Source organism: Macrotis lagotis, chromosome 8 (assembly GCF_037893015.1).
Source record: "Macrotis lagotis isolate mMagLag1 chromosome 8, bilby.v1.9.chrom.fasta, whole genome shotgun sequence".
Lineage (NCBI taxonomy): Eukaryota > Metazoa > Chordata > Mammalia > Peramelemorphia > Peramelidae > Macrotis > Macrotis lagotis.
Genome location: NC_133665.1, coordinates 171,873,796 through 171,888,871, shown reverse-complemented (window position 1 = coordinate 171,888,871; position 15,076 = coordinate 171,873,796). Strand labels below are relative to the sequence as shown.

At 38.2% G+C, this 15,076-nt stretch overlaps 1 protein-coding gene across 2 annotated transcripts in view; it reads left to right on the top strand.

Annotated features, from left to right (window-relative positions):
* PTPRG (protein tyrosine phosphatase receptor type G) overlaps positions 1–15,076 on the top strand; it is a 776,178-nt gene that overhangs the window by 643,105 nt on the left and 117,997 nt on the right. For both annotated transcript variants that reach the window (XM_074198838.1, XM_074198837.1), the window contains exons 9-11: positions 4,881–5,065; positions 8,381–8,489; positions 13,499–13,548. In XM_074198838.1, the coding sequence (XP_074054939.1) occupies positions 4,881–5,065; positions 8,381–8,489; positions 13,499–13,548 (344 nt within the window). The remainder of the gene's footprint in view (positions 1–4,880; positions 5,066–8,380; positions 8,490–13,498; positions 13,549–15,076) is intronic.

The window sequence follows — 15,076 nt, the reverse complement described above, 5'->3', positions numbered from 1 at the left end:
CTCCTCCTCTTTGAAGCCCCAGTTTCTTCTTAGTTCAGCTCAAGGACTACTTTCTAGAGGAGGTTTTTCTTGTCTCCCAAATCCTAGTACCCCCCTAAAAATGATCTATTTATTTTGTATATGAATATGAATCTATGTGTATGGTTTCTCTTGTGATAAAAATGTAAACTCCTAAGGGCAGGGTCTATTCATCTGTTTTGTCTTAGTATCTACAATTCTTGGCCCAGAAGCTCCTTTTAAATGTTTATTGATTAATTGGTTGGATAGGAGAGACATTGGTACATGGGAAGAAGTAGAAATTGGATGTTAAGAATGGAAGGGGTGTGAGAGTGTGTGTCTGTGTGTCTGTGTGTGTGTGTGTGTATACATAAGCTTCCAGGGACTGTTTCATTTTATACTTTATTTCTGTAACTTCCAGCACAATTCAGACACATTGTGTGTACTTTGATAATTGATTAGTTGATGACTGTGATACAAAGCAATATTTGTTTAGGGCTATGAGTTTGGGATCATCTTGTCCTATTGGTAGCCCACTTTGAAGGACTTAGAACTCAGCATCTCTAGTCTCTTCTTAGTTATTAATATTCCTAGGTTAGAAATATCAAGATTCTTTTGGTTTTTATTTGTCCAGTGTGATGCTGGAACCTGTTTTCTTGAGACCTAGAGCATGCATTTACAACTAATTCTACCTTAGGACTGGGAGGGATTCTAAAGCTCTTTCTATGATAATAAAGTAGATTGGGAATTGGCTAAACAAATGATAGCATGTAATTGGAGTGGAATATTATGGAACTATATGAAGCCTTGTCTATATTATGATCAAAGAAAAGAAGTATAGAAAGACATATGAACCGATGCAAAGTAAAGTAAGGAGAGCCAGGAAAACAGTATACATAATGACTAGAAAGACACAGAGGGATAAAAAAAAAAAAGCACCAAAAAGTATATAGACCAAATTTTGTGAAACTACATAGAAGTTGGTGTGGAAGCCAGGAAGATCTGGGTTTAGGGCTGTTGTATGCTAAGCACATATTCCTGGGCTAGTCATTGACTTAAATTTTCAATGGTTTAGGGTTATTCAACAGTCTTTGGTCTTAGAACCCTTTGACCCTCTTAAAAATTATTGAAGATACCATCAAAGACCTTTTGTTTATGTGCATTCTATCAATATTTACCATATAATAAAGTAATACATTCTCTTATAATAAAATTAGTATTGATCTCACAGGTTCCTTATAAAGGTCTCTGGAACTTCCATGGGTCCCTGGTCTACACCTTCTTTAGACATCTAATTCTTAAAAATCACAAAGTTGTGAAGAAGTAGCCACCATACATGGACCAAAGGAATGTTCTATTCTAGAAGTTATCAATAAGAAATGAAATTGCAGGTCTAGGCACTCTCCTCATCCATGCTGGTCTATGAATGAATTTCAAGCTAAAGATAATCAACTAAATTAAAGTGAACATTCCAAATACCTACTATGAATCATAATAAATGGCATCTATTTAGTGTTTCCAAGATAGCAAAAGACTCTAAAGCTTAAAATTGCACCAAAATTTTGGAAATCTTACAGCGTACATGGGTGTGCATGATGTTCATTTGCATGCTCATGCCTATTTAGAATATACATGCATGTATCTTTATGTATGTACTGCACATCTAGCTTGCAGAATGCATACATGAATAATACATACATATTCACATGTGTCCATGTATTGATAGAAATATGCCTATCCCATATTCACATGAATATATGTGTATTTGAACTCACATGTGTATCACCTATTACAATATATTTATTGTATAGTTATATATGAGCATATACACATACATACATACATATTATTGACTCTGAAGTAGTTGTTTAATCATTTTTCCATCGTGTCCTATTCTTTGTGACCCCTTTGTTTTGTTTTGTTTTGTTTTTGGCAAGGATACTAGAGTGGTTTGCCATTTCCTTCTTTTTATATAATAGATTGGAAACTGAGGTAAACAAAGTTAAGTGATTTGCCCATACTCGCACAACTTAGTAAATGTCTGAGATTAGGCCGGTGCTCTCTCCACTGTACCACTTAGCTGCCCCGAGACTGGTTTTGAACTTGGATCTTCCCAATTCCAAGCCAGTGTTCTACCCACTGTGCCCTTTGGCTGCCCCTGTGAAGGTTTCTGTAGATAGTTTTATTTCCTTTTTCCATATGAGAAAACTGAGCCTCAGAGAGACTAAGCAACTTGGTCAGGGTTGCGCAGATACTAAGTGGCAGTAATAGATTTTGATCCCGGGTCTCCTTGCCTCCAAACCTCTCTATCCCTTCCACGACACAGCTACTTTAATATTCAACATGATCAGATGCTATTTTATGATCTTTCATTTGGGAAATGAGTCTGAGAAGCACATACATGCACTCCCCAGTTTCTCCAGTCGAATGGGACCAGATGTGATCATTTCAGCAAAAAGGGGGACTAATCAGAAAGAACTGGGGGTGACAGGATGACAAGGAACAGCATCGTCTCAAGTGCGACAAGCCAAGTTTGTCATCGTTCCATTGGAGCATAGAAGGTGGACCACAGACAGGTCTCCTTGGTTCAGGGATGACATTTAGAAAGGGGCTGCGGAAACCTTTGCTCACTTTTTTTCATCAAGACTAACTTAAAGAATGGCAAATTACCTTTCGGGAATTGGATTGTTTTTAGTCCGTTATTGCCATCTAGTGTGCTCTGCTTGTAACTTCTGTCTCTATTCTTTGGGATGCTCTTTGCCTGCCTCTCCAGTGATGTGTGGAGCTCTGGGAATGCCTCATTAATTTATCTGGTCCCTTCTCCCCTCTGTCACATCAGCCTCTCTCTCTGGACAAATCTCCATTTGTCTATGAATATGCTAAAGAAATTGAACTGGGTGGCCTCAGAGCAGCCAAGAGCTTAGAGCCAGATCGGGCAGAGGAGAACACCCAACCTGCTCTTGGAGCTTGGAGGGAGCCTAGCTAGAGAGGGGGCAGAAAAGAGATTCCCTTACATTTGTCAGCTTCACATGGATGGCCTTGAGAAGGGAGAGTGGACTCTGGAAAATTGTAGTGAGAAGTGGGTTGAGCAGCCTCGCCTTGTTTAACATGATCTATTAATTATTTAAAATACTTGCCTTGAATTAAGTGAGGTCACCTAGGAATTGGTTCGTGCAGATTTTTTTTTTATTTATCAGTCTTGTGAGTTCGGTTATATAGAAATACATAGGGTGGCTAGGTGGTCAGTGGATAAAGCACCGACCTTGGAGGCAGGAGGACCTGGGTTCAAATCCAGTCTGACACTTAATATTGATCTAGCTGTGTGGCCTTGGGCAAGCCACTTAACCCCATTTGCCTTGCAAAAAAAAAAAAAAAAAAAAGAAATACATGGATGGAGAAACTCCCTCTGTCCATGCAGATGGGATAGAATAGACTCCTCTGTGTGGCACTTCCAGTCCTCCTTAACCTTGTTGGGAACTTACCTCTCCAGGCGTATTATGCTTCACTCCTCATGCACACAATATCCAGTCAAATAGACCTTCTTGCTGCTGCTCCTGGATACCATTGTATTTTTTGCCTTTGCCTTTGCCTTGGCCATATCTAGTGCCAGGAAGGGACTCTTTTCTCCCTTGAACTTCCTTCAAATTATAACCCAGGTACCATCTCCTAAAAGTCCTATTTTCTTCTCCTCAACTGACAAAACCTCTTCTCCTTCCCCAAATGGTTTTGCACAAAAAATTATACATATCTTTATCAGTCAGGTGTGTGTGTGTGTGTGTGTGTTTATCTGTTTACACATAAGCTTCTAGAGGGCAGAAACTGTTCTATAAATTTCCATCTTCCCCAACACCAGTAAGTAGATGCCTAATAAAATGTTTGATCATTGTTTAATTGATGATTATGATGCAAAGCAATATTTAAATATCAGGAGGGGGAGAGAGAGAGAGTGAGTGAGAGTGTTCATCTGTCTGAGAGAATTATGGAAGGTTTTTGGAAGATTGAAGTATTTAAGATTGAACTGGAAGAACAGGTAGAGTTTCATCAGGCAGAATTGGAGGATCCTTCCTTCCATCAATATACGAAAGACAGTAGAGTGACAGCATCAAGTATATTTGGAGAAGATCCCATTTGGGGCTTCCCCATAGGGAAGCAGTAGAAAATTAGAGTGGAAATTAAGCTAGGTCTTCAGTTCATGCAAAAAAGTTTGGGGTTTATTCTGCAGGTCACAGGGAACCTTTGATAATTTGTGTGGGAATGTGATTTGATTGAACTTTGCTTTAGAAAGACCAACCTGCAGCCAAGTGCAGATGGATTAGAGGGGGAAAGAAACTAGAGATGGAGAAACAAATTGTAACCTATTGTAGTACAGGTAAAAAAGTTTGAGACATTACCTAGGTTGAGGAGCAGAGAGGTCCCACAAAGGAGGGAATGAAGGAGAGAACAATTATGGAGGTAAGACTGAGCTAGCAAATACGGGGTAGATCCTAGTAAGGACAGAGCTCAACCTAATTCCATGGTTTTGGTCCTGTGTTTATATTATGATCTAAGTTTCACAAGATTCTAGACATTATCTTGTTTGATCTTCATGTTGGTACTATCAGCCCCATTTTCCAGATAAAGATCAGAAAATTTAAATGACTTGACCGTGGCTTTTGAGCTAGATTTGAACCCAGTCATATAATATTCTTTTCACTATTATCATGCTATTTCTATTGAAGTGGAATAATTACACTAATCTTAACAAAAATGAGAAAATCAGGAAAAAGCAGTGGCAGTGGGCAAGATGTCAGAGGGTGGGATGATGGTGGTGTGGAGAAGGTGATTTGTTTTCTCTTTTTTAATGTCTGAGTAACCTCACCTGAGATCCTTCTTATTCTTCCCAGTTTGTAGCACTCCACCGGTCAACATGAAAGTTCATCCTGTAAACCGGACAGCCTTGTTGGTGACCTGGAGTCAGCCAGAGACCATCTACCACCCTCCACTCATGAACTACATGATCTCCTATAGCTGGACAAAAAATGAGGATGAAAAGGAAAAGACATTTACCAAGGATAGCGACAAAGACTTGGTAAAGTCATGGCATTGTAGCCGCTATCTTTATTTCTCCATCCATTTATGGCATACTTTGTCCTCATTGAATGAGGGAAGGCATTAAGCCAAGGGCATTGCTCATGGAGCCTTAATCTCCACTTATCTCACTTCTAACTGCCCTGATCAGAAATAGTCAATTCCTAGGGAATATAGCCTGCTACATATTACCAATTCAAGGGACCACCAAAACCACAGATTCCTTTTTCAGGGGTTCAGATCAGTACCTTCTTTTTAAAAAAAAATATTTTATCCCAGGATTTGACACAGAACATCCAGAATCCAACTAAACTTGCTTAGTAACAACTTACATTTAAATTAAATAATTATTAATTGACCTTCTTTCAGCCACTCCCCCTAAATCCATAATTTGTTGACACATTCATTCTCACCCACATTTCCTCTGTTATGATTGTGGCTAATTTTCATATAGCTCTCTCCTGATTTCTTTGTATACTTTAGGCTGTGTGGTTGTTGGGAATGAGTTGGGAAAAGAATGGTGGTTTTGGAGTCAGAGACCCTGGGATCTTATTTGCAACTTATTACCAAAATGACTTTGAACAAGTCTTCAACTCTTTAAGCTTCAATTTTCTAATTTTTTAAATGATGAGGGCTTGGCCAAATGGCCTCAGAGGTCCTTTGACATCTCGCTTGAAATCAATGATCCTGTGACCTGTTAGTAGTAATTATATGCTAGTATTTCATCATGTTAATGGATCATAATTTTTTCCTCTTTCATAAAATGAGAGGTTCTAGAACCACATTTAACCTAGACACACTAGCTTTCTAGGTAGGCACATGTCCCAGATGTGGGAATATAAAACATTAGCAACAGAACCAGATGATACATACATGTTATTCCAAAGTCCTATCATGCATGATGATGATGATAGCACAGTGAAAATCTCTACCATCTCTTGTAGCCAATAGAAGGATTGTTGAATTTTCCTGCTGAGTTTAAAGTCATGAGATCTGAATTCAAATCTTAGTTTCATCATTTAACTACCCATGAAGCTTTGAATGATTCACTTAGTCTCTCTGTGCTTTGGTTGCTTCAATTATAAATTGGAAAGTTTGGCTTACATGGCCTCCCAGGTCCCCTTCACCTGAAGATTCTAAGATATTCTAAGAAATGTCTTTCGCTGTCTGTAAAATAAGGAAGGATCAGATTAGATAGCTTCCAAGATCACCTTGTGATCTTAGGGTCACTGTCTTCACCTCAGTTTCCTCATGTGCCAAATGAAGAATTTTGACTGATGACGTCTAGGGTCCTTTCTAGTTCATATCTAAGATTTCTACAGTCCTACAAGAGATTGATGAACAAAGAAAACATGGTCTCACCTTCTGCCCTGAGATGATAATGAATATTTAGGAAACAGCCGCATAGAGAACCCCCTCTAGCTGACTTTTTCCTACATATGCCCAGCTCCTTTTTAAAGCCCAGAATATAACATAATAGCCATCATTTTCTGAGAAGCTATGCCCCTTCTGTCCTGTAGAATACTAGGGCTGTAGAGCAATCATTTAAAATGGAGCCCCCTCCTCCTTCCCCAGCCAAGCCCTCCACTTGTGTTCATCTTCCAAAGTCTTTGGCTGAAGAATCAATGTGACACATTCTGGTTTCAAAGGCTTCACTTATTGTTAATCAAAGGCAGCCTTTGGAATAATGAAATCAGTAATTGTGTATGCCCATGAAAAATGCAATAGCTCAGAGTGAAATTCTTAATGACTGTTATCATTTTCCCCCCTTTTTCAAATACATAGTCCTCTGGGCTCATTCAATCAGTTATAGAATAATACTTTTCTTATTCCTTTAGATGAAGATTCTCTTACTTCATTTCCATTTATATCTTCAATTTCCCCCACTAGACGTTGTTATCTGGGTCACATTAGGGAATGATGAGCTTCATAAAATCAGAGAGGAATCTCTTGAAAGGCACCCAAGGTTATGATGTATTTTAACCTTTCCCTTGTCATAACTGTGAGTCCTTAAGGGATTTTCCTCTGTCTGAAGTAAAGATGGCTCATATTAATCAGCAGAAACTATCAAGGCACTTGGGTAACTTCTCATTCTGGGTAGAAAAATAATTAAACAGGCAGTGATGAATAGATACATGGTAGAAATGCACCCTGGTAAGTGTCTCTGTGGGGTCATGGGGGCTTTGCTCTGAAGTGGGAGGTAGATCAGAGGTAGAGAGGATGAGGCATGGATTCAATCCAAAAGAGAAGAAATGAAAGAAAGAACATGCTTTGATGGAACATTTTTATTCACCCAAATTTTCATGATTATTTTCTTTGGGGATAGACAGAATTAATTTTTCTACTCCTCAGAAAGTCAGATTGTGATAGATTGCCACAAAACATTGTCTTAATATGGTTTCTCCTAGAGAGATGATTCATTACTGCCAAGTGTGGGATCTGAGGTAAAGAACAGTTTGGTCTCCCTGTTTTCTACAAAACCACTGAGTGAGTGCATTGATCTAAAGCTGGAAGGTACCTCTGAGGCCATTGTTTTATACATGAGAAAATAAAACCTGGGGAAACAAAACATCATTCACAAAATCACACAGGTGGTGTTGTATCAGAGGCATGATTTGAACCCACATTCCTCTGACTCAGAACCAGTGAGCATTCAATGCATTATACCATGAGTGCCCTTGAAAAACCCAGAGGTTGAGGTGATTCTTAGACCAAGTCATTTATTTTTGCATCTAACTCGGGAGGAAAGGAAATGAAATCCATGAGCATGAGATTTGTAATTTATTTTTTGTTGCTTTAAACTATCACATCTCCCTATCAAAAAAAAATAGTTATTTCTTTTTTTTTTTAACTTAACGATTGATTCCATAATCAGGAAGCAGGTAAAATGGTAGCCAATGCTCTTTGGAAATAACGAGCTCTTTAAAACCAGACTCTGGGTCGATCCAGATCTATAATCAAAGTGTGGGAAAACTAGGTTCAAATCATACCTTTGATGGAGATACTGGGTTTACGGCCCTGGACAAGTCACTTAAAAGTGTTAGTGGTCAACCCACTCTCTAAAACTCTCATTTTCAGAGAAGTTACCAAGCTGAATTGGTGGAGGTGGTTCCTTCATTAGGAGTTCTGTCTACCAATGGATTCCCAGAACTGGACTTGATCCAAAAGAAACAGAGTTGGTTGAATTCTTCCTGGACAAGGATTAGGCTAAGCTTTTGGGGCAGCATGGGATTTTTTGGTTGGGGATGGAGGGGAATAAATAAGATGGGTTTTCCTCTAAAACAAACTAACTTCTGTCTTTTTCTTAAAAATACAGAAAGCCATCATTAGCCATGTTTCACCCGATAGCCTATATCTCTTCAGAGTTCAGGCTATTTGCAGAAATGATATGCGCAGTGATTTTAGCCAAACAATGTTGTTTCAAGGTAAAGTATATACTTCTTTCTATGGTTACTATTGGTTCCTCTCCTCTTTCCTCTCTCCTTTATATATTATCCCTCTAACCTGTTGAAATCTGTAGGCAAGGGAATATCATTAGTTGTTTTGTCAGTTGTTTTCCTGGTCTGGTTGATGGTGGATAGTTATAATCAGTCTTAAACAAAACAAACAAAAGTCTAGTATGTTCTGGCTGTCTTTTAACAACAATACCATGTGAGCCTAAAGACTGGAGGAAGAGGGAATAACGTGTTTCCAATTTCTGGAGAACTAAGGATTTGGTCATAAAATGGTGGCCAGTCAGCTTAAGTTCAACTCCAAGTTTGTCACTGCAATCACCATCTTGGAGTTCCCCTTCAGAATTTTGAGTGATTGGCTTTCCAGTTATCCCAGGAACATTTGGACAGAGAAACCAATCAAGTGTGTTTGTTTTTTGTATCTCTATTTCATTTTTTTATTTTCTTTTTGTGTCTCCAATACATAGCATAGTAGTAAGTATTTAATAAATGATTTTTCATCTGGAGTTCAAATTTCTGACATCTTTCAAGTTAAGATACCTCATTTTCTCTTTTTTTCTAAGTTTTTTTTTTTTTTGCAAGGCAATGGGGTTAAGTGGCTCGCCCAAGGCCACACCGCTAGGTGATTATTAAGTGTCTGAGGTCGGATTTGAACTCAGGTACTCCTGATTCCAGGACCAGTGCTCTATCCACTGCGCCACCTAGCCGCCCCAATACCTCATTTTCTCTAGATCTTTGGACCTTTGCTGACTACTGAAAGAGGTTCTCACTGAGTAGGACCATTCATTAGATGCTACAGTTGCCCCTATTCTAACTGTCCCTCCTTACAGAAACTCTGAAGGTATATTATATTACTTCCTCCATTCCCCACCCTCCATAACCACAACAACTACAATGAACCCAAGAATTCATTTTTCTTTCTTAAAACAGTTTTCGTGAATGCTGGCTTTATCACAGTTCTCAGTGTGGTCCCCAAATCCTATAAAAGAACCAGAAAACATCATAGCCACATGGAACCAAAATCTTAACAAAAGCAAAAGGATTCCTTGTGAAGGAACAAGTGCTGAATGAGTATATGCCTTTTGTGAAACTCCATGGGAAAATGATAGCAAGTAGTTTATAGCTTCAAATATATAAGATACCATTTTTTTTGGCGTGGATCTATATAACTGTCAGTAAAGACACCAGTAATTCTTGGACAAAGTTGTACCAAGCACAGTCAACTTTTCCAATAACTCCCCAAGGACCAGTGATCTATAAAGAAGCATTTAATATTTAAATATTCTATGTTAATGTTAACATTTATCTTACCCTTCCATTCAAACTAATTGGAATGAGCTGGGCCGCCTTGTTTCATAAATAAATCAACCTTGCTGGAATCTACCAGTGCCATAAATGAGTTGGCTCCCGTCCACCCTGAGCAATTGGATTACAGGCTGGGTCCTCATCTGTGCCCAGCCAACAGGAGAGAAGGAGGCCAAAGTCAGAGGCGTCTGGGACCAGGGCTCAGGAACTTTAGAGACATAAATCATTATTAGGTCTCCCAGGTGCTCAGACCAAGAATTTGGAATCTGCAGAACTGCCTTTTCAGATTAATAGGCCACCGTGATCTTTGGCTTCTGTGTAAGGTTTGAAAAATTAAATGTTTGCAATATAACGTAATCCAAAAGGCCTTGTCAGCAATAAATTTGAAGTCAAGAATATTTTAAGTCACAGAACCCAATGATTTGTGGAAAATCACCTCTCTCTCTTTTTTTTTCCTTTCAAGCACTGACTTTCTCTGTCTGTTGGATGCTATGAATGGACTCATCTCTTATCTTGGATTATTTTTCTTTGTTCATTTTCTGTTAATGTCTAATACATATATTGCCAAAACTTAAGGAAACTTGTGTGTCATAAAAATGGTTTTCTTATCTATCCTATATAGGATATGACAAAGGAAGTCATTGCTTTTTAATTCACGAATATATGTTCATATGTATGCATACATATGTCTACATATGTGTATGCATGTGTGTATTTGTATATACATGTGTGTGCATACATATACAGATAGATAGATAGATAGATGATAGATGAAAGAGATAGGGAGGGAGGGAAATAGATGGATAGAGATAGATAGATGATAGATGAAAAATAGAGAGAGATTGATAGATGATAGATGAATGATAGAGATAGATAGAGAGATATATTGATAGATTGATAGATAGATGATAGATGAAAGAGATAAATTGATAGATACATGGATAGATAGATTGATAGATGAAAGAGAGATAAATAGATAATAGATGAAAGATACAGATAGATAGATATAGGTCTATCTCTTTTCAGTCTGGCACTTAGATTGAAAATATTTTACTCAACTCTACATTTTTCCATTGTCAGATTTTTAAGATTTTAAATTATTCAAAACCATTTGACTTATAATTGTAAGATCTAAATGATTTTGAATTTAAATGTCTAGATTGGCAGCAGGCCCCATACCCTGCCATGTTCTATTTTGATGCCCGATTACAACATAAAGTTGGCCCTAGGTTTCCAAAGACAATGCCAGTAGAATGTAAGTTTTGGCAGATCCTGCTAAACAGACTCTGAGTACAGTTGGTGACAGACAGAGGACTTGTTTTGCAAGGGCCAACCTAAGTAAGTTGGGAGAACTTGTGACCACCAACTTGGTCACAGGGAATGACCTTTCATCCCCAACATCTCTGGGATTGACCACTGAATCACATAGAAATTGCAATCTGAGTTGTAGAAGAAAGACTTGCTCTAATGAGGATAACAGAACAGGTAGGACAGGGCAAGACTAGGACCACTGAACAGCTGTTGGCTGACACTCGAAACCAAGTAATGTCTCTGTATCATTTGAAAGGCTGGGTTTTTTTTTTATTTTACTTTTATGGGTTTTTTTTTTGTTTGTGTTTTATTTTTTGTTTACCATGTGGGATATACAGAATTAGGAATTAACACCAGTATATGAAGGAAAAAGAGGAAATCATAGCTCTAAGAGTCAGTGGTCAGAGCAAATATTTTAGTTTGAGTTTTGGTGTTTTATTTTATTTTTCAGAAAATTTAAATCCAAATTTGGTTCATAAGATTAAAAATTTCCAAAAGGTAAAACTTAATGCACATTTGAGGCACTAACCAGAGACACACCTAATGTCCCTCAATACTTCTACCTTCTCTTTGGTGACTGTCTCCAATTTATCCTGTCCTTAGTTTGTTTGGACAGAGTTGCTTATATGTTTTCTCCCTTTAGACTGTAAGCTTCTTGAGGACAGGGACTGTCTTTGTCTTTCTTTGTATCCACCCAGAATGCAGAGGACCAAGAGAATATAATCTCTATAAGAGAGAGGATTACTTCATCTTTTTTTTTTATGGCATCTGTGTCTTACAACTTAGCACATAGAAGGTGCTTCTTAAGTGCTAGTTGATTGTGGCCCTTGAATCCAGATAAGAAGTTTATATTTTCTTAGAAGTTAAAATCAGGACTATCAAGTGGTGATTGTAGAGGCCCTACATGATGCAAAAATCAATTCAAAATTCACTACAAATTACCAGGTATCTCCCTAGGCCCTAGGCATACAAAACCAAAAATAAAAATAGCCTCTGCCCTCAAGGAGCTTATATTCTAATCCAGATAGGGAATTTCCTATCTGTTAAAGTTGAAGAAAACTTTCCAGGATTTAAAGACCAGGGATATGCTGGCTCAAACTTGCTCAGATAGCTAAGAGGTAAATTTTAAATGTGAACATTTATATCTTGTAACAGCAAATGTTACAAACCATGATTTGATCCATTATTTTGTTGATTATCTAGACTAAAGAAAGCGATGAAGAAAATATGAGTAATGCAGCTTAGGCTTAACATGTATCCTAAGTATATTTTTTTCCCCAAAAGTCCTGTGTTAAATATGTCAAACCCAAGGATTTGCTAAAGTGGCATTACCTGCCTCTGGGACACACTAAGTTCTGGATCATTGAAGGCTCCTGGACAGGACCTGGTAGGATTTCTGTTCAGGTGCTGTATGCCCTTGGGGGTTCTGAACTCCCTTCCTGTTTTGAGATTCTGCAATGGTGTGAAATCAGGCTCTTGGAGAACCATTCTGAAATTCAGTAAAAATGAAGATCAGAGATCAGAACAAAAGCTAATTTAGATCTGTCTTTTAGTAACTGGTGGTTGGAGGAGTTCTGTTCCTTATTTTCTTATGAGGAGAGGGGAAGGAAGGAAGGAAGGAAGGAAGGAAGGAAGGAAGGAAGGAAGGAAGGAAGGAAGGAAGGAAGGAAGGAAAAGAAGGAAGGAAGAGAGAAAGAGAAAGAAAGAAAAAGAGAAAAAAAGAAGAGAGGGAAAGAAAAAGGAAAGAGGAGGAAACAGAAAGAAAAAAGGAGAGAGAAGGAGAAAAAGGAGTGAGAGAAAGAAAGGGAAAGGGAGAGAGAAAGAAAAATAGAAAGAGAGAACAAGGAGACAGAAAGAAGATAGAGAAAGAAAGAAATTAAAGGGAGAAAAAAGAGAAGGGAGAAAGAAGAGTTTAAAAGAGGGAAAAAGAAAGAAGGAAGAAAGACCATTGTTATTTTCTGTATTGTATCTCTGTGGAGTGGAGTGATTTTTCCTTCACTCATTTCCATATCTGGTGTATTCAGAATGAATGGCAGTCTGGATTTATAGAAAATAAAACAAAGCCCTCCCTGGTCAAGTAAGAAGCATTGTTTAATTGCCCTCTACTTGGCTGCCCCTCTGCTCCATGCTCAGTTTGACATCCTTTACTCATGAGCATTTCTCCTACTCTCCAGTGTCCCCTGGGTGGATGATGATCATTATTTTCCATTAATTGTCCCAAATTGCTCAGACTTCTAATTGCAACAAAAAGAAAATATTTCTTGTAAATGAGTGGTGACAACCTCTTTACTTAAGCTGGCGGCTAGGGAACTGCTTAAAGAAAACTCTGCCTTAAAATGGACTTTCTTTCCCCCCCTCCCCCTTAGCCAATACTACTCGAATATTCCAGGGGACCCGAATTGTTAAAACAGGAGTGGTAAGTAATGATTTTGTAAATAGAATTTGCATGAAGTTCGAGCAATTGCCACCAGGTGGCAGCAGTTGGTTGCTAAATTGTTCTATTAAGGTGACTTCCATCCAGACCTCATGTCAAACAAAAATATAAGCAGCTTATTTAACGAGGAAAAAAGCAATCCTACATTTTATTCTTTCGAGTTTTTCCGTTTTTATGAGCCGTCAAATAACCAGAGGCAGCCCTGGGTGATGGAAGAGTGCTCAATTTGGAATCATGGGACCTCGGTATTTTTGTGTTCTTCACTGGGCTAGGTATCTCACTACCTGTGTGACCCAGGGTGGTCATTTTATCTCCCTGGACCTCAGTTTCCTCTCCAAGAAAATGAGTGGATTTGGTTAGATGACCTCTGAGGCTCCTTCCAGCTCCAAATTTCGTCTCCTATGAATATATACTGGAGTCAAAGCAATAATTTTGTATTATGCACCTTTATTAGCTTTTAAATTCTATGGCTCTATTAAGCATTTAAATTGTTCATGAAATCATAGAATTTTAGAGCCAGGAGGGACCTTAGTTCTCATCTATAAAATGATAGGGTGGGGCCAAATGAAGCAATGCATCCTGCCAGAATAGTAAAGCTGGGTGTGAGAAGCTAGGTCTTCTCATTACCCATCAGAGGATCACAGATTTTGAACCAAAAAGAGTTTCTGAGGTCACAGAGTCTGACCCTCTCATTGTACAGAGAGGAAATGGAGAGGGAACAGCCTTTCCTGAGATCACACAGGTAGTGAGTAGCAGCATTAGTATGTGAACTTGGATCCTCTGACTCAGCACCCAAGTTTTTTGCATGATGGTTCAAATTTATACTAATAACTTCTATTAATTATGTGGCTCAGTCGTTTTCAGCCATTTCTGACTTTTCAAGACTCATTTGAGGTTTTTCTGGCAAAAATACAGGAGTGGAATGCCATTTCTTTCTCCATCTTATTTTATGGATGAGAAAACTGAGGCAAACAGGGTTAAGGGACTTACTCAGGGTCACACAGCTAATAAGTGTCTGAGACTAGATTTGAACTCAGGAACATGATTCGTCCTTACTCAGGACCCAGCATTCTATGTTCATTGCATCAGTATAGTGACCCCTATGCTAACCATACAATTATGCTAATAACATCAACATTAAACAGGGATTTGAACTTTAGAAAATCCTTCACTTTGTAGTTGTTCATTTGATTTTCACAATAGGAAAGAGTCAAAATTGTCACCATTTTAGAAAGGATCTAAAACTGAGAGAATTTAATTGATTTGTCTAAGGTCCCATAGCTAAATAGTTGAGAAAGGATTTGAACTCATGCTTTTCTGATTCCCAATAGAACATTCCTGATTTTTTTAGCCACTGCTTCACCTAGGAGCCAGTTCAAGTAATACAGCTGAAAATATTATTCTAGATTATAATACTATCTCAGTCATCATTCCCTGGTTTCAAATCCTGCCTCTGATGATTGCTATTTGAGTGATTCTGGGTTTCTGATTCTTCATCTGTAAAACAAGG